Here is a 21,603-nt window from a genome sequence, read left to right on the forward strand (position 1 = left end):
TAACTATTACGTGTAAAAAAACCCTCCCCCCCCCTCAAACACGATACTATAGGTTGATAATATCGTGTTTGCCATACTTTACGTTGGTAAAATGATCAGGCGTTATAAATCAATCATGATTATTTTGATCGCCTTCCCAAAAACCTGAATTACCCGCGAACTTCTGCCGGAGTCGTATAAAATTTCATCGCTTACCGTGGGCGGTACAGACAAAACATATATAATTTATTGGTTACATATATTTAACGTGATCCAACTTGGTGAAAATGTAATTGGGAAAACAACCAGTATTTTATCTGAGTTTGGAAATTATGGAAACGGACGTAGCGTTCTAAATCAGACGCGTTTTTCCTAATAAAGCTCTGTTTTTATTATAGCGTTGCTGTCATACAGCGGCCGCGGGCCATCTCCATACAAAATAATACGGCTAAATATGGATGTAGTCAGAGATTTAATATATACGCAAAATGACGCAAATACCACGATTTGTATTGAAACCAAGCGTGCCGACTTTTTCATACAAAATTTACGCATAATATAATTTTAAAATTACCCATCTGTGATAGGAAATATGTTCTTGCCTTTGGATGCTCGCAATGTTTGGGCTGTTGCAGTTAATTATCAGGCAACGAAGCATTATTTAAATTTTTACGGGCTCGGCTGCAACGACTGACGCGCGTGGACTGTAAAGAGCGACGGTCAACCTCGACGCTTGGTCGGGGTTCGGACTCGCGAAGTAGATGCATTTGCGTCTTCTATGGTATATTTATTTCTGTGGATGTAGTAGTATTTTGTGCCGTTATCCTAAGAAACCAGAACTTAACCGGTTTGTTGTTGTTTCTTGTCCTTGTCCGTATGTCTGCTTAAAATAGTAATGCAAATGCAAGCGTGACCGTTGCAGAAAGCTAAATACATATTTATCATGAATATATCGTTACAAATTCATGATAAATATGTATTAGCCTTCTGCGACGGTTGATCTTGTATTTTTTAGTCTGAATTTTAATAAAAATAATACGTCAGTATAATCCCAAAACCTCTCTTTATTTAGAGTTTTGAATGATTCAAGGTTAGTTTCACTAGACTTATATTAAGGACTTAAAATGTAATCACGGTCTATATCCCGGTCAATATAAGTATCTTTATTTATTTATTTATTTATAAAATGTTGTTTTTACCATAGCAGGGAATACTAGAATGCTAAAAATCATATTTTGTAAGTGTAAATATGGGTAATAAATTAATTAAAAATAATTAAAAGTATTTAAAATAATGGCCCAGCATCACGTGACTGCAAACGCAAATCAGAGCGCGTGACGTCACGGCGTGAGAAACACGCACAGACAAGTTGTCAAATCTGGTGGTCCTCTGGCACTGACAGCAGTTTGCTTATCACATCGTTACGTCATCCAGATCACGTGACAGCTTGGAGCGTTTTTGCGCGAAATTTAAACACTAAACTAATTAGTCGATTTTTTATTAAAAATTAATTTAATTTTTTTTTTTTTGCAATAATTACGTGTCTATATATAAAATGAAAACAGTTCTAAAAAATTGTCAAAATCCCTATTGATTGCCAGTTTGGCTAAAATCATTACAAGTCAAGGTCCTGACACTCTTTGATAGAGAAAGATAGTCTTATTGCGATTCCTATAAGTGGAAAGAGAAAATAGTGCCATGCTTTGGCCTTATCACCGACCGGGTTTTTTTTCATGGTCGGGTTAGGTATGGTAGGAGGCGATGGAGAAATACCGAAATTTATAAGAGTGAAAGAGAAAAAGGATTATGCTGTCATACATTAACCTGTTAATACATGAATATGTCTTTTTCTTACCCCTGGTCGCTCGGTTTCATGTCTATAACTACTATACTATTTCTATATTACAAGTCGAAGTACTGGCTATTACTTTAACCGTGTCTCTAACGAACGTTGTATCGTCGAGTGACAGACAGACAGGGCACTATCTTTAATATGAATATAAACGGTACGAGGTGAGAGATGGCACAGTTTGTGGTACAGTTATGTGGGTTAGCTTGTTTCAGGGCTTCGTTAATGTAGTGAGGAGAGATTAGTTAATTGGTTGAAGTGTTACATTTTTTTAATGAAAAATGTTGATATTTTGACTATAAAGTATGACTCGCGACTTCGCGACAAATTCGAAAACTACTGAACGGATTTTCATGCGGTTTTCACCTATCAATAGAGTGGTTTCTGAGAAAGTATATTTTATAAACTGTAACAGATGTCATATATTGAAGAAAAAAGTGACGAAGCCCTCCAGTGGTGCAGACCGGATTCGAACCGAATCTCAACAAATTTTTTTTTGTGGCGGAGCTGATAATGACAGTGTGGACTAGTTGTTTCAGAAGGGTATTTTTTTTCTGAAAACCTTACACAAATTATTATCTTAAGCCAAATCGCAAAATGTTATAAAAGTTATTGATATTTATAAAAAAAATTTTTTTCGCCGCAATTATAATTTTGGTGTAGTGTCCATAATCCAATTTTCTTCAATAATTTCTATGGTAGAACTATAACATCCATTGATTTAACTAAAACTTTTACTCGTTATTAGCCTACGTATATTATAAGAAAATAAAAGTAAAGATTAGTACATGAATCGATACTCTAAACTAAGCATTAATAGTTGTCCTGGTAAAATTGTAAATTTTGGTGGTAATATTGAAAATGTTTTTATGGTCGAACGAAACGCAACAAGGCTAACAAAGGTGTAGTAACCTGTTAATTTAGTTCCGCTCCGGCACTGAGCGATGACGCACGTGTCGTACGTCGCTAGATCTGTCCAGCAAACTCGGAAGTATCTAATTTTGGTGTATTAAAATACTTTTTAATACAATTTTGGTGGTGTATCTAACTAGTGACCGAAAAGTAGTAGTTTCTGTGTGAACTGTATTTAAAGCATGTTTATAGTTTCGTTTTTAAAATATAAACTTGAAACTGAAGTGAATGATACGGTTTACTTTTAAATATACTTTTATGCAATGGTTATAATTTTGGTGCATCAATTTTGGTGGTTTTGGTGGTAATTTACAATGCTTAATGCCACCAAAATTGACATATCTAATTTTTATGTGGATATACAATTTAGGTGGCAAAATCAATCTAATTTCGGTGGGTAGACGCAGTTTTAGTGGAAACCAAATAATTAAAATCATAATTTCTCTATAACTACTAAACATTCGTCTTCGTTTCATTGTTGATAACTAGTTAAAATTACTTTAAATTTGCAGAAATATATAATTTTGGTGTGGATATACAATTTTGTTGGCCAGGAAATCTAATTTTGGTGGCAACCAAATTATTAAAATCATAATATTTCTAAAACTACTATGTATAATTAAAGGCCATTGCTACACAATATCGATTGTGACTAGTTACGTATTATCGATACATAACTTATACATAAACTACAAAAATAACAAATCCCACCAAAATTAGGTAAATTTTGAACCTGTTGAAATTCACCCACCGCGGTCTTTAGCTATCGCTAAAGCTATCGCGCTATCGCGGCTAACGCCATGAACCCCTAGGCCACCTCGCCACGGCATTTATAATTTATATATAGTAGTGTGACTACTTAAAAAAAAATATTTAATAAAATAATTTGATTTGTTCCCAAAGTTGTTAGAAGTATAATTTGATAAGGTTTTTGTGTAACCCGTGCGAAGCCGGGGCGGTTCGCTAGTTATTAACTAAACTTAATCACTAAACCTAAACAACATACAAAAACATATAAATAATAAACTAAACATGTATAAACATCTACCTCCTGTAACGCGCCCTGAGCTAATCCCGACACAAAGGTGTCCATCACGCTCGCTGCGTTGCCGCGTTGGATTGCGATGGACAGCCTTTGGCTATAATGATTGTTTATTATGTTTTTCGATTGTTTATAATGTTTATTCGAAGAGAATAATACTAAAATATAATGGCCTGATTTGCTTTTTTTCTATGTGCTTGTTGTTTGCTTAACCGTCACAATAACATTTCCCATACATATCTTAATGATGAACATTACAATTTTTATGCAAGTCATGCGATTATTGGCAAAAAGAGTATCCAGGTATACATATTTATGACTGTAATCGTATATATAATTTAGCGTGTACCAAGTTACATATGACTCGGTGGACATCTATTGTATTATGATCAATAGCCACAATTTTGGTGTCTGTGCTGAAATTTTCGATATCATTGACCGAGCGTTAGCGAACGTCTCCGTAATTTCGTCTCTGCATATTAATTTTATTGAAATATTTTGACACAACTTTGCTATGTATCAACCACAGCTATGCCTTTTCGTTTGATTTTTTTAGTTTTTAAATATTATAAGAAAGCATTTAAAAATTTGTATGGAATGTGTTTTTTGTTCCTAATTCTGCATAACATAGCTGTGGTTATAATATATTGTGTAAAAATATTTTCTATTTAAATCTTCTCGGGGCAGAGGTGTAGGGTTAGAGCCGGCGTAGCTTTATTTGACTTTCATAAGCGCATTGTAATATGCCTACTTCAATAATATTTTATTTTTATCTTTATAATCCAGAGAGAAAAATTTGGACTATGTATGGTTTGTATGGAAAGGCGGTCCCGCACGATTGTCCCATTATCTAGCTCTTAAATCTTTCTTCGAATTTACCCGATGATGATGTATTAAATTATAAGTACCCATTTGCATGCTGCCAAAAACAGCTAAAAAGGCTAGACCATGTAACTTTTATAATATCTATGTAAAACCCTTTTTATGTGCAAATAAATGATTTTGATTATGATTATGATTGTGATTGTGATTATGATTATGATTATGATTATGATTATGATTATGATTATGATTATGATTATGATTATGATTATGATTATGATTATGATTATGATTATGATTATGATTATGATTATGATTATGATTATGATTATGATTATGATTATGATTATGATTATGATTATGATCATGATCATGATCATGATCATGATCATGATTATGATTATGATTATGATTATGATTATGATTATGATTGTGATTGTGATTATGATTATGATTATGATTAAGATTATAATTATGATTGTAATTATGGTTTATGATGATGTAGGTGTGATGACGTAGCGCATTATGTGCAGGGCAGCTGTTCGTGGGCCGACGGCGCCGGGCGCTCGGTGCGGCTCACCGACACCTCCCTGCTCACGCTGAGCGAGGTTGAGCGACGGGCGCTACAGCAAGCTGCCTTAGCGAGGCTACAACAGCTGAATATAGGCACCAATATCAAGATACCTGAAGGTAAGACTTGTTTGTCGCTAAATGTAATATTCACCAACACCTCGCTCCTGACGCTGAGCGAGGTCGAGCGACGGGCGCTACAGCAAACTGCTTTAGCGAGGCTACAACAGCTGAATATAGGCACTACTATCAAGATACCTGAAGGTAAGATAATTATGTCATTGCTTGCTGGGCGAGGCCGTAAGGCTCACCGACACCTCCCTGCTCACGCTGAGCGAGGTTGAGCGACGGGCGCTACAGCAAGCTGCCTTAGCGAGGCTACAACAGCTGAACATAGGCACCAATATCAAGATACCTGAAGGTAAGATTTGTTTGTCGCTAAATGTAATATTCACCAACACCTCGCTCCTGACGCTGAGCGAGGTCGAGCGACGGGCGCTACAGTAAGCTGCTTTAGCGAGGCTACAACAGCTGAATATAGACACTACTATCAAGATACCTGAAGGTAAGATATTATGTCATGATTATTAGGTCGGTTGCTTGCTGGGCGAGGTCGTAAGGCTCACCGACACCTCCCTGCTCACGCTGAGCGAGGTTGAGCGACGGGCGCTACAGCAGGCTGCCTTAGCGAGGCTACAACAGCTGAATATAGGCACCAATGTCAAAATACCTGAAGGTAAAATTTGTTTGTCGCTAAATGTGTTTTTCACCGACAATTTGCTTCTGACGCTGAGCGAGGTCGAGCAACGGGCGCTACAGCAAGCTGCCTTAGCGAGGCTACAACAGCTGAATATAGGCACCAATATCAAGATACCTGAAGGTAAGACTTGTTTGTCGCTAAATGTAATATTCACCGATATTGACTGACCCTTAGCTAAGTCGAGCGACGGGCGCTACAGCAGGCAGTCCTAACAAGGTTTCAGCAGCTGAATATTGGCACCAATATCAAGATACCTGAAGGTAAGACTTGTTCGTTGCTAAAGGTAATATTCACCAACACCTCGCTCCTGACGCTGAGCGAGGTCGAGCGACGGGCGCTACAGCAAACTGCTTTAGCGAGGCTACAACAGCTGAATATAGGCACTACTATCAAGATACCTGAAGGTAAGATAATTATGTAATTGCTTGGTGGGCGAGGCCGTAAGGCTCACCGACACTCGCTTCTCATGCTCAGCGAGTTCGAGCGACGGGCGCTACAGCAAACTGCCTTAGCAAGGCTACAGCAGCTGAATATTGGCATCAATATCAAGATACCTGAAGGTAAGATGATTATGTCATTGCTTGCTGGGCGAGGCCGTAAGGCTCACCGACACTCGCTGCTCATGCTCAGCGAGGTCGAGCGACGGGCGCTACAGCAAACTGCCTTAGCAAGGCTACAGCAGCTGAATATTAGCATCAATATCAAGATACCTGAAGTTAAGACTTGTTTGTCGCTAAATGTGTTTTTACCGACAATTTTTTGCTTCTGACGCTGAGCGAGGTCGAGCGACGGGCGCTACAGCAGGCGGCGCTAGCGAGGTTACATCAGCTGAATATAGGCACCACACGAACTGTCGAGATATATCCCAATTTGGGAAAGTATTCGAGGCTGGCAGATGCTTTGATGCATTGTTTCATACGCTACTATTAAAGCTGACTGTACAGCCAAGTGTCAAAATATGGGTGCACACATCATACTCAAAAATATGTCCTATAAGCTTTTATGTCAGCGAATTAAGAACTATTTGACATATTTTAAAATAAATTATATCCTTAGAATTAAAAGTGGAAATATTACTGCCTTGGGTGAGACTTGAATTCACGGCCTGTGGATCGATACTTCAGCGCCCTGCCAACTGCCATAGGCCGTGAGTTCAAGTCTCATCCAAGGCAGTAATTTTTCCGCTTTTAAATTTATAATAAGTTTAATAGCATCGTTCGCAGACGTTTCTGCTTGTTAAAAATTTATTTAAATTATATGCACCCAAATTTTTACATTTGGCTGTACACCAACAACTGGATCAAATATGGCTTCCAAAGTTTCATTATTTCTCTCTTTATTCTTAAAATTTGCTATAGCAAGTTCAATTAAATCATTGATACTAATAGCTGGAAGTACCTATACCTTTAACACTGAGATATCACAAGTTCGATTCCCAGTCTGTACACTGTGTAAAGTGCAACATCAAACACAAGCCGGCTCGCTGAGTCTCGGTTTATTTTCGCGCGACCTCTTCCCCGCAACCCGAGTACGTTGGCTGAAGTATTTATTGTTGCAATAACCGGGAAATTACACACACAGAAAACATTTACATCATCTCAAACATTTATAAATTATAATGACATCCTGATTTATGAAAACAAAAACAACTCGTGATTATTTCGCGATAATTTTGCCGCTTTTTACCAAGCACAGAGATGTCAAAGAAAAGGATACGGATGCACTGCGCGTGATACGAGTAAAAAAATAATCGATAAAAGTTAAATGAATGGTAAAAGCAATTGTATTTTAATAGTGTCCCGATTTTACCCATGATGACAAAAAAAAATTACGCGCATTAAAAAAATTCTTTGTCATTAAACTGCGTTTGTACAAACAACACTAAACCTTTTCCTATATTTTTCGTTTCTGTGTCGTTAACTGATAAGCTAACCTTTCTCTAAAATCAAAATGTTAGCGAGTGCAACACTGCATTTAGAACTTCCTTTGGCCTCTTTGAAAAAAGTTACATGCCGTTTGGGCCTTTGACAAATTTAGCGCTCTCTTATATTAAATTGGTTTGACAAAATAAGTTCAACGCAGAGATGGCTCACTAGAAAATCATTACCATTTTAAAAGATGAACTGACTTCACACTGTCGAAAACGCCCTCTTGCAGCCTTAGAAGCCCTATAGACGTTTTGAAACATTGCACTTTTAATTTTTTGTAATTGATGTCTGCCGGTTTAACTTTATACTATGACAGAATACCTACTAAAATACACACCTCCTACCTAAATACCTACTAAAATATACTTCTTTTAAAACTTGGCTGTTTAATCTTCACCACTTTAACACATGTCACAGACAGACCTTCAACAAACACATGTTTAAGTTCTGCCATATATTGGCATATTTATCTGCCAGACACATCTGCACGTATATCACTATAATAATACGTGACAATACGTCTCACTGCTGAGCACATGCGTCCTCTTATGGGTGAGAGGGCTTGGGCCTTAGTCCTTATGCTGGGCCAATATTACAATGGCCAATTGAATATCTTTGCGGAAGTATGCAGGTTTACTCACGATATTTTTCTTCACTGAAAAGCTAGTAGTAAATGTCAAATGATTTTCCGTACATAAGTTCCGAAAAACTCATTGGTAGAAGCCAGGATTTGAACTCGCTACCTCCGGATTGATAGTCTGACGTCAAATCCACTCAGCAATCACCGCTTCATCACTAGCTATACCAAAAGGTCGTACAGATCCCACAGGTGACCCAGTCCACAATGCTCTATAAATACGCTGACACGGCGACAAGCTTTCCAAGATGGCTACCAAATAAATGTTCTTACGCAATGATGACGCGTCGCGTGACGTCACGAGAGCACTCTAGAATATTTGATCATCTTTTTTAGCTTTTATCGTTAGACGATTGGCCGCAGACGTCGTACCTAAATAAAACGTGCAGTTTAAAAAAAAAGTTTAGAGATTATTTAAAGCAGACGTGTGACGTGGTTTGTGACGTCGCGGTGTCCCAAAATAGAAGATAGTTACGATGCTGCTTTTATCTTTTTACGATCGAGAATGGACATTTTTGACAACCGTCTATTCAACAGCAGTTGATACAGTAGCAATGTGATTACTAATTGCTATTAATTCAACTTAGCGAATAAATCAAATAATTGTACACATAATCTTCCTCGCGTTATCCCGGCATTTTCTACGGCTCATGCCTGGGGTCCGCTTGACAACTATTCCTAAGAATTTACCTTCCAACCCGGAGGGGGAACCTTGCTAGGATTAGTCCGGTTTCCTAACGTTTTCCTTCACCGAAAAGCGACTGGTAAATATCAAATGATATTTCGTACACAAGTTCCGAAAAACTCATTGGGTACTAGCCGGGGTCCGCGACCTCCGGATTGAAAGTCGCACGCTGTTACCGCTAGGCTACCAGCGCTCCCTACCTTTGGTTTGTATTTCTAAGTAGTCCCACTACTATGCATATAGAAATTATAAACTGTAGATGTGTATACATACTACTTAGAGAAAAGTGACCAAGCCCTCCGGTGGTGGAGGTCGAAAACGAACCGGCGCGGCGTCTTCAGCTTACGCGGCTAACGCCCGAACACCGAATAACTAAGCCCGAATCGCATTTCTTTCTAAATTGAGAAGATGTCTACATGTGTATGTAGACAATTACATAAGACTGTTTATGTTACTTTATACAATCACCCTGTCTCCAAATACTTGGCATCAATAGTTTATAGTAGAAGTCACATGACATGTACAATTCTTATAATTCCAAATGAAAAAGTCAATTTTCACAATAGATATCTTTGTATGTGAACGCTATTTCATCTAGTCGGGTTATAATCTATTATTTTTGTAAGAATCTGCACGTAGGTGACTTAATTGATTATAGTGTTTTGTACGGTGCTGTGCCTTTGTGGCAATTAATTATAAACAATTCGAAATGTGTGTCGAGTGTGTCATAACTGGACTATAAATACTTGTGTGGGAGTATGGGGAATTCCCTAAAATCGCCAAGACTTGGTAAGCATTAGAAATGAAAGTGTGAAGTAGTATGAAAAACTATTTCTAAGCTTAGCGAATTACGGATAAACTTGATCAACGTGATAAAATAGGTGTCGCTTTTTAACACCACGCGATTGACACTGTCTTTACCACGTTATCACCTCGACAAATACGAGCATCATATCGAATACAGGGGGCCTAGTCAAGATGACAGTCATTGATATAAAACGTTAATCGAAACTTAAATGATGCATGGAAGTAGTCACGTGACTTTTCGTAGCATATCTGTCATCCCGATTCGACATTTCAGAGCACTTAAGTGCATGGCAGTGGGCACATTGCACGTAGAACCGATGGCCATTGGGGCGGAAAGGTTCTCGAGTGGCGACCACTTGGAAGGCGCAGCGTGGGTAGACCGGTCATTGTGGCACTCTTTGGGGGAGGCCTATGTCCAGCAGTGGACATCCTCTGGCTTATATGATGATGATGTTTTTTATGGGTGACAAAGAAAATATGGAGTTGTGTTTAAATTTTCAGACTTTTATTCAAGTATTATATTTTACGTTATGTTACGAATGTTGACGTGTTTTCATACGACTGCACGTTTAGCGTTGATTGATTGATTATAATTAAATGCGCATTCAATTAGTTGTTTACGCATGACACATTTATTACAAATGCTGTGATTTAATTCTTGGAAAACATTATAGCTTTTTGCGCACTTTTTAATACAGAAAACAAAAGTGATTATTCAGCTAATTTAACGGTTTAACTCACGTGTTTTTACTTTTTAGTCACTCACGCGACATGTTTCGGAGAGGCTAGGTCTCCATTTTCAAGCACTAACAGTGCATGAGCTTGTAGAGTTCACGATGGGCACGATCCGCGTATTCCATCTACGTAAGAAACCGTAAAATTAGCTGATTGTTATTATGTCATATGACAGTTTAAATTTGAAAAGTGATTATTTCTTAACTGCTAAGCATATTGAACGGTTCGTATTATATCTCCTTAATATGAGGTTTCATTTAATTGTATATTTCTATTATGTTGTGAGATGCTTTTAATTGAAAATACCTAATTGACTTTGAGGTATACAAAAATCGACATGCTTGATTTTTATTCTGTCGAGTCAAGGGTAGGTAACTTGTTAATGCTTCCCCCTTAGTTATAAAGCTTTTAGGTTCTGATTGAGTTAAATTATGTTTTATCCCTTTCTTACAAATACATAAGTCAAAATGACAGATAAAGACAAACGATTCATAGCTAATTCAGGCCAGTAACGCGTTTATGAATAACGCCATTAATATTTAAATAATTACACCTGTCATGTTTAATAAATGTGTCATGTGCATCTAGTTCAAACATACTAAGGGTCATATTTGACTTGTTACAATGCCAGATCGGGGCATTGCTGCTTTTAATCGCTTTTCTCTACTTCTTCATTGTTATAAACTCTACAATACAGAAAAAACAGACATCACATCTGATGTGTATAACAATTTTTGACGTTAAACAAAAAAAACTCGTTTAGAGCATTATCAAGAATCCAGGCGTAGGCGATGCTAAGACTAGTCTTAAAATAAAACTAATTCTTTAGCAACTGACTGTTAATAACAATAATTATGTAGTCAGGAGGCTGATTCTGGTTTAATAATGTGATATGGTTTTGATCGGCATTCTCCCACCATTTGGGGTAGAATGCGTCCAAGTCGTCCCGCCATCTTTTCGGTCTGCCTGAACCCCGGCCTGCACCGTCTATGGTGTTCCGTGTGTCCCACTCAGTAACCATTTTGGCCCACCTTTCCGGGTGCATGCGGCAGACATGTCCAGCCGGTGCCGATGACAGGGTCGAGTGGAAAAAACGAGGGGAGGCCTTTGCCCAGCAGTGGCACACCAAAGTAGGCAAAAAAAACCGGCCAAGTGCGAGGCGGACTCGCGCACCGAGGGTTCCGTACTTTTTAGTATTTTTTGTTATAGCGGCAACAGAAATACATCATCTGTGAAAATTTCAACTGTCTAGCTATCACGGTTCATGAGATACAGCCTGGTGACAGACAGACAGACGGACAGACGGACAGGCGTACAGACGGACAGACGGACAGCGGAGTCTTAGTAATAGGGTCCCGTTTTTACCCTTTGGGTACGGAACCTTAAAAATGGTTTTGATATTTTGATATAACCTTGAGTCGCAGTAAGTGCGAGTGAAATGCCTTATGTAACGACTCTTCTAACATTACCACCAGTTTAACACCGGCATATACACTAGCGTGTGCGTAACTTACTTTCTATGCACGCTCGTACTCGCATATTGAGTGCGAGCGAGATGTATAGAAAGTAATTTACGCAGACGTTATCGAATATGTCAGATTGACAGTCTAAGGTAGTCGTGGTAAGGTTACGGGAGGCCTAACCAGGATGACAACCGTACCGGACCTATATCGTAGCTAAATATTTGTTTTTAGGGTTCCGTACCCAAAGGGTAAAAACGGGACCCTATTACAGAAAAAATCCTGTCCTGTCCGTCTGTCCGTCTGTCACCAGGCTGTATCTCATGAACCGTGATAGCTAGACAGTTGAAATTTTCACAGATGATATATTTCTGTTGCCGCTATAACAACAAACCTATGGCAGTCAAACTTGGACACTAACTAGGAACAACTTAAACAAACTACAAGTGTGTCAAAGAAAGAAGAAGCCATGGAAAGAAGTATGATTGGAGTTAAATTGAGAGACAGAATCAGGAACAAGTACATTAGATCTAAAACATGTGTAGAAGATGTAACCATTAAAGTTAAAACACTCAAATGGAGGTGGACAGGACATACGATCAGGGGCAAAGAAAAATGGAGCAAGAGAATTATATGGTGGTTCCTGAAAGATAGAAAAAGAAAACAAGGACCACCAAAAATGAGATGGGAAGACGAAATTGTAAAATTCACAGGGAGACATTGGACCAGACTGGCGAGAGACAGGGAAAAATGGAAAGGGATGGAAGAGGCCTTTGCCAAACGGCATACAGACCAAACCGAAACCGATGTTGTCTGAAACATTAATATCATGTTAAATTATATACTTGGATAAGTTGTGTACAATAATATTTAAACTCAAATTGTAAAAAAAAAATATGTCTGAATAAAAGGCTTATATTATATTATTATAACAACAAATACTAAAAAGTACTAAAAACAGAATAATATAAATATTTAAATGGGGCTCCCATACAATAAACGTGATTTTTTTGCTGTTTTTTTCCGTAATGGTACGGAACCCTTCGTGCGCGAGTCCGACTCACACTTGGCCGGTTTTTATCTACTTGCATATCATAACTTCCCTATATATAAATTATATTGAGTAACAATTACGTACGAACATAAGGTGCATTTTAAAGGGGCCCACTGACTATCAGTCCGCCGGACGATATCGGCCTGTCAGTTAGAAAAAAAATTTGACAGTTCCGAACAACTGACAGCCCGATATCGTCCGGCGGACTGATAGTCAGTGGGACCCTTAAAACGTGTATCTAAACACATTACAAACATTCGCACTACAGTGTGTCACCAGTATGCGAAGTAACAAAACAAAAACACATCAACACCAAACCTATAACCAATCGAATCGAATTTGGTCCTTCACCAATTGTAATTAAGTTTAAATTAGAACAAAACACCCGCTTACTTGTTCCCTTTAGTCTTAGGCTGGTTATATTTAGCAAGAATGTTTGGTATGCGCGATTCTTAGCGTTATCTGTACCAATGTACTAACCACAGATCACTCCTGATGTACTAGATGTAACACAAGAATTATTATTATATTTTTAACGGCCTCTTACGGCCTGATTTGAACAATGCTTATGAAGTCAATGAATCAATCTTTAGGTAGTATGGCTCCATCAATACTGTCGATGATTTCGCCAACGTCAAATCCACGTGGGATCAAATTAATGTTTCTTGATTAAAACTTCAGCCAGTGTACGGTAAACAATAAAATTATGGGCTTCTAGGGCTCTAGCCAGACACGGTTAGAGGTAGAAATACCAAATGCTCTTAGAGCACGACATTGTTCGGTAGTTGTTGTAATTGTCTCGTAAAACCGATAGCTGGATTTTACGAGAAGCACGTGGACTACCGGCCGTTGACTCCAAAATGGTGGTTAAACACGCTTTGAGATTAATTCTCCATTCACTGCAGACTACTTACCACATTAGATTACTTATAATAAAGCTATCGATATTACACTTTAAACAATATTAATGAGCAAAAAACAAAGGAATTAATCACGAGGCTACTATCAAGATGGCGTTCGAACCGGAAGTTCTTATAAGAAGTCACAGCGATACGATCCCGATCTGTCAGTGACAAAAGTGACATTTCTTCAACCAAACAAAAGTCACTTTTGACACTGACAGATCCGTATCGTATCGCTGTGACTTCTTAGAAGCATTGTTTGAATCGGGTCGTTAGCCTAATCGGCAATGACCCTGCCTATGAAGCAGGAGGTCCTGGGTTGCAAACCCGGTCACGGCATTTATATTAAGAGTCCCCGGCAAGCTCGGCCGAATTTCACCTTCCCATACAAACGGAGTTTCGTTCTCATTCTAAAACTGCGTGTTAGATTGTAATGAACCTTTGCGCATAAAATGACATGAGGTATATCTAGGTCTGTAATTAGTGTATATAGGCTCTAGTACATAAAAAAACGAAATAGAGCAAAAACATGTTTTATACGAAAAACTTAAATTCGCTGTATTTTTTTACTATGGTATCTGAAGCTACATAAACTAATAACAGACCTAGATAATATCTAGGATAAGGTATATTGTACCTTATCCTATTGTAAGTACAAAGTTGCAGTACAATCTAGCTAGTCGTTTTAAAATGAGAACGTAACTACGTTTGTATGGAGAACCGAGAAGTATGAATATTGTTGCCTAGTACCCATAGTACAGTCGTCATCAGATATATCGGAGCGGCGGAGGTGCTCAAAAATATCTGAACACGCACTCCAGCGACTTGGCAATAGAGGCGCGTTCAGATATATCTGATGGCGACTGTACAACTTTGCTTAGTTTGAGGTTGAGGCTAGGTCGATCTGTGTAAGATTGTCGATACGCTACGGAGCGTTAACGATTGGCACGTTGGCTACGCGCCCTGCTGTTTACAAACCAAATGAGTAACACTCATACTCATATCAAAGAGGATATAATAAGATAGAGCGGTACTGTCATAGTAGATTTTGTAACCACAGTAAATTCACTGCTATCTATCGATAGACTTTAAAACTAAAAATGAAGATTTATAAAAATACGATAAAATGTATTTAATATGGATAAAAAAAAATTTATTTGCATTAATTATTTTTATGATTTTGACCCGTGTTCTTTCACTGATATGCGTTAAAATTGTTAAATAACAAACGAAACCGTAAACGCCCTCTATACGAGAGTAGGTCAAAGGTAGTAGCGCCATCTGATCGAGAATCAAATTTTCATGATTTTCGAGGCACGTTTTTTCCTTAGACTATATCCATCTATTACGGAGATTTGATCACGTTGTTCGAATTGACCGGTTCATCTGTATTTATTCTGCATGCTAAACCGGCGGCGCAGGTAATAGCGTGGTATAGCGTAGCGGCGCCGCTCGCTACGGCTATTACCTGCAAGCGCTACTATCGCTGCTCACGCGCAGCTCGAACCGACAGTACGGCCAATTCGAACGTTACCTACGTCAAACTGATATACAAATGATGATTTAGTTATTGGGTTTTTAATAGTTCATCTCACAGGAGGCTGTGCATACAATACGAGTAGCACAAAGAGCCATGGAGCGCGCCATGCTCGGCATCAAACTTCAAGACCGAGTGAGGAATGTTGAGATCCGACGCCGCACCAAGGTGCGAGATGTGGGAGACGTCATTACCAAGCTTAAATGGAGTTGGGCGGGACATGTTGCCAGGCAGAGTGATGGCAGGTGGAACAAAATGTTGACAGATTGGTGGCCGCTTTCAGATGAAAGAAGCGCCTGGAGTCCGTTGGCTCGTTGAGTGGACGATGTTCGAAAAATCGCGGGGTACTTTTGGATGAGACTAGCCCAGGACCGGGATAAGTGGCGTACACGAATAGAGGGTTATGCTCAGCAGTGGGCGACTGAAGGCTAGAATGATGATGATGATGATGTCTCACAACTTAATTCCTATTGGTCACGCGAACGGAGATTGCATATATGAAGGTAATCGAAAAAATTCGACGCATACCGCCGTTACTTGGGCGGGTGGCTGAGTGGTTGAGGCATCTGCTGCGAATGCAGAGGACGCTGATTCAATGCCAGCCTTGGTCACTTTTTCTTTCATTTATAACATCTGTTTTAATGTTTATTTGGGCACAAACGGTACATGTTTCTTATAACTAGTGTCTTATACATAATTCATAAACCAGGACAGTTGCCACCACTTAATAGCTCATTAAAGAAAAACAAAATACGGGATAACTAAACTTAAAAATTAACAACAAGGGTCGAATTAGGACAGGGGCTTAATTAATGAAGATAAAACTATTTTTATACATTTTTGCAATTAAGTGTATTAGTTACAGTGTATTTAATTCGATTGTTTGTTTAAAACCAAAAGTACTTGACGTTTAAATTTTGACAAGGAGTCATTAAATATATCAATTTTTGAGAAAATATCATTATTAAATCTGCAAGCTCTTATCAGGGAGAAGGAGTCTTATCTACTTCAGTTTAATAATATAACTATGGATGGTATAGAAAGGATCGCAATCTCTTATGGCAGAATTGTTGTAAAAGTGACCGCGTTAAGCTTTAAATAATAGTTCCTAATCTCTCCGGTGGCGCTAGTTAGGCTCTGGGACATAAGGCAACAAATAACCCGACCAAATTACGTAGGTTGTTTTTGGTAGTATTTCGGTGTATGGTGGCGCCGCCTAATTACTGTTTTTTGATGGACACTTTTCATACATAGAGATTTGGCTCCTTTATACAGTCTCCATGAATATAACAGTGAGAATTGCACTCGTAGTGACGTTATTGTGATAGCGGTGTGTCACAGTATGACACTTGTTGGGTGGGCATTAGGTAATGTGCTTTTAAAATAACTCCGTGTTTACGTTAGACAATGTAATGAAATTAGATTAAGAGATTGAAGGAGATCACTCAGTTTTGTTTCACAGATTTATATATATTCTAGACTTTGGACCCGTTATTCTCATCACAATTGAAATGAAACCGTACACAGTTCTAGTCAGAAAAACCCGATTAATTAATTTTTACCATAGAGTAACTTATACTAGAGCGGTACTGTCATAGTAAATTTTGTAACCCCAGTAAATTCACTGCCATCTGTCGACACACTTTAAAACTAAAAATGAAGATTTATAAAAATACGATAGAATGTATTTAAATATAGATAAATGATTTTTTTTATTTGCATTAATTATTTTTATGATTTTGACCCATGTTCTTTCACTGATATGCGTTAAAATTGTTAAATAACCAACGAAACCGTCAACGCCATCTATACGACTGTCGGCCAAAACTAGTAGCGCCCTCTGAGCGAGAATCAAATTTTCTTGATTTTCGAGGCACGTTTTTTCCTTAAACTGTATCCATCTATTACGGAGTTATATCTATCTTTGTTTTTACTAACCCCTTAGGATTAGGTTAGTTTTTAAAACTTAGCAAACCTTTATTAAATTGTCCCTTTCTAACAAATACAAAAATGTATTTAGGACCAAATGAAGGTTAAAGGATGACTCACGTTAGACCGGGCCGTGTCCGGGCCGGAGCTTCCGGCGCTTCGTTTTCTATGGAAAGTATCACGTGATCACCTGTCATGTCATAGAAAAGTAAGCGCCGGAAGCTCCGGCCCGGACACGGCCCGGTCTAACGTGAGTCATCCTTAATACCTTCAAACGATTTCCAGCTTGCTGGGAATATATTCTTCGAAAAAAAAAATTGGTTGAGTTATTATGAATTTCGACATACAAAGAGAAAGAAACGGACTGGGGGCCTAGCCAATTGACAATTGTTGGTAAAAATACCTATATCGGAATTTAAGTAACGTATGAAAATTGTCACGTGACCTTGTACAGCATCTGTCATCCGATTATTAGGGTTCCGTACCCAAAGGGTAAACACGGGACCCTAGTACTAAGACTCCGCTGTCCGTCTGTCTGTCACCAGGCTGTATCTCATGAACCGTGACAGCTAGACAGTTGAAATTTTCACAGATGATGTATTTCTGTTGCCACTATAACAACAAATACTAAAAAGTACGGAACCCTCGGTGCGCGAGTCCGACTCGCACTTGGCCGGTTTTTTTTTCGTTTGACATTTGTCTTAATTTCTGTAATTAGCTGGCGAACCTCAGTTTGCCGACCTCTGTCCCAGTCTGCGAGTGCGTGCCGCAAACGCAATTTTCTATCAAAACAAGTGTCACATTGCCTCTTCGGATTACATGTTTGTGTGGGAGCTTTCGCGTGTTTGCACCGAGTATAAATAAAATGATTTGTTTTTGATGCGCGGCACCCGGTTTGGTGGGAATCAGGTGGTCGGCCGCCGGTGGAACGAACTTGAAAATATTTTGTAGCCCTGCCACATATCTCAGACGGTTGATGAGGTATTAGTTGGAAGCTTGTTGTCTCGAACGTAGGGCTTCCTACTCACAAGACACAAACACGAAGATTTTGGATCTTAAGAGGTTAGAAATATAAAAAACCGGTAAAGTGCGAGTTCGTTTAACTCGCGCACCGAGGGTTCCGTAGAAACTTTAAATTCTCTCATGTAACTATAATCACGAAAGACTTTTGACCAGAATCATAAGTAAAGTGTTTACTTTTACTTACTTACTATATCGGCAAATTGGCTAACTAATTTTCGCGACCTGTATGTATGTTGGTTTGTCTGGGATAATTCTTTATCATGTGAACCGATTTCAACAATTTTTATTTTATTTGAAAGGAGGTGGTTTTAGTGTAATCTCAAGTTCAAATATAATAAACACCCGCAAAGGGGCTTAAATTGCAAATTAAATTACAAAATGTTTTTTGATAACAAAAAAAAAGTATTTAAGATAAGAATTTACTTTAATATAAGGTTTTTAAATGATCATCTTTCGATTTCAATACCGGTATCGAGAATCATCCAATATTGGCACAATGTAGTTGGCTAAAGGTGACAAATAAAAATTTTGGTGACAGCAAACATTGTTGACATTTTGGACTTACGAAAAAACGTTGTCTGTGCAGAGAATGCCGTGGCCACGACGACCAAGCCCAAGCGGAGGGCGTACCTGCTGAAGCGGAAAGCGCTCACCACCGGCTTCTTTGACCAGAAGAATGCCGACAAGGATAAAGGTTAGTCAATTCATTATTTAAGAATGACTCACGCTACAGTCCGGGTCTGTCTTATAAGCAAATAAAAGTTTACCTAAGTTGGAATGTGAACGGAATCTCTAACTGGTACATTGAAGACTGTGTGTTATACATAAACAATCCACAATTCCATACCTATAATGAATTGGGCTATAATTTTTATTTTCTGTTGAAAACAAAGATGCTTAGTCTGCCTTTCCATTGAGGCGGAGATGAGGAGAGATGTATCTCTTCTACGCTCCGCTGGATTACAATCAATGCTATTAGTTGATTCCCACACGTCTTCCCTCATCTCCGCTCATCTCCGCCTCAGTAAGGCAGCCTCATTCTATGTTGTAGAGACATGCCGTAGCTCGTAGGTGCTACATCACAGAGGCCTCTACACCGTAGCCGCTATGTTAGTGATCCTGATCCATAATTGCGTATTCGATGATTCTACGTTGTCCCACCACTTATAAGTCATAACTATCGAATCACATTTGAAAGCCAGCGTATTCTGATTGTAATAACAGGATATGATCATTGATGATACTGACATATTATGAGAAAAAGTAAGAAAAACTAAGCGTTTCTTTTTTTTGCCATTTTTTTGTTACCTTTTTTGCCACTTTCATGTTATTTCCAGTCAGGATGACGAGCCCTTTTCATCCTTATAGAAAAAAAGTGTCCCAAAATTTTCCATAGATTTGAAACTTTCCTTTTTGTTACCGCCATAGAAAGTATATAGGGAAATGGTAACACAATAGGAACAAAACCATGGGACATTTTTTTATCCCATTAGGATCGGAAGAGCTCGTGATCCTTATTATTATTCACAACGACGGGACTTAATCGCGTAAAATAAGTTTTAAATTTACCTCCGACGCTCGTGATCCTGTCTAAAAATAACATAAAAGTAGCAAAAAGGACACATAAAAAAATGGCAAAAAAAAAGAAAGGCTCAACTGTCATACGAAAAAAATACAGACGTGGTGATGGTATTGCACTTAGATGCCACTGTGTTGAACACATTCGTGTGTTTAGACATTTAGTCATTATGTAAGTAAGTGGGCAGTAAACAGGTAATATTAGTACAAGTGCAATCAGTAAAGCGCGGGCGCTGGCAGCCGCTCACATGACAGTTAGTCACGCATTCCTACTACAGACGGCATAGTAAAACATACGTTATTGATTTTGACTAGGTATTCTGCGTCGATATACTAGACATGAGAATATGAAGACTAATAGATACCCCCAGGCAAAACCAAGTCACTATGCTCAGTAATGAGGAATTGATAAAGAAAAAGAAGAGCATAGGTTTGTTCTATGGGATTTCTAATTTAAAAAAAAAGTGTGCGTGTAATCTTTACGCGCGATTGAAGTAAAACTTGTTTGACGATGATGTTTATCGCTATGTTGGCACTTTGACGTGTGTCCTATTGTGCGTGTGTCACTACTGAGCGTTACTTCCGTCAGAAAAAAATCTGAGATACCCTCTAGTCGCGCCTAAAGAAGTTTTACTTCAAAAAACATTTACACTATTGACAGGTAAGATTGACAGGTAAACCTATGTTGGCTCCGACAACCCCATTAATACGGATATTGAGGGCCTCGATATCAGCAGCAGCTACAGCATTAAAAAAAATTTAAATATGGGAATAATTAAAAAAAAACAAGACCTCAGTTTCGAAAAAAAAGCTTTTTTTTAACTTTCAAATAGAAAAAAAACTATACCACTCGATGCAACAATATTAAACGCAACATTTCACTGATAAAATTGCAATTTCCCTGTTATCCATACATCGAAACGGCTTCTAAGCAAAGTGACACAGTGACGTCACGATGTGTTGCCATTATGTTAGACCGTAGTAACGTGCGGGTGCCAGACTTTGACCATCATTTGTGACTTTTGTATTGCTTTAAGACAATGGGTCCCATACAGACATTTGATCCTCAAAACAAACCTGATCGGCTGATACCATAAAAAAATTGTCAAATACCCAATTAAATATATTTAGCTGTCTTGTTCTAACAGGTAGTAATTTCTAATACGTTCCTACCGCTCACAATAAATTGAGAGCAATATTGTGTATAGACAGCAACACACTGATTTTCTTTGATGAAATCGTCTGCGTTAGTTTAGTAATAAAATTACCCGGCCAGACCAAAACGATAAATCTCCTTGATGTATCCATCTCGCCGACAACCACGAAAACTAAATTATCTGTCTTTACTTTTATTACGGTTTAAACGTATCATTCAAAATTAATTCCCACGTGGC

General features: G+C 38.4%; 2 protein-coding genes across 2 annotated transcripts in view; both read left to right on the forward strand.

Annotated features, from left to right (window-relative positions):
- Positions 1-21,603, forward strand: part of LOC134747035 (endoplasmic reticulum-Golgi intermediate compartment protein 2) — a 250,842-nt gene that overhangs the window by 161,641 nt on the left and 67,598 nt on the right. The window lies entirely within an intron of this gene.
- Positions 1-21,603, forward strand: part of LOC134747018 (uncharacterized) — a 72,009-nt gene that overhangs the window by 10,971 nt on the left and 39,435 nt on the right. Inside the window, exons 2-3 of the mRNA XM_063681562.1 lie at positions 5,138-5,294; positions 19,218-19,325. Coding sequence (XP_063537632.1) covers positions 5,138-5,294; positions 19,218-19,325 — 265 coding nt within the window. The remainder of the gene's footprint in view (positions 1-5,137; positions 5,295-19,217; positions 19,326-21,603) is intronic.

Source organism: Cydia strobilella, chromosome 14, assembly GCF_947568885.1.
Source record: "Cydia strobilella chromosome 14, ilCydStro3.1, whole genome shotgun sequence".
Taxonomy (NCBI): domain Eukaryota; kingdom Metazoa; phylum Arthropoda; class Insecta; order Lepidoptera; family Tortricidae; genus Cydia; species Cydia strobilella.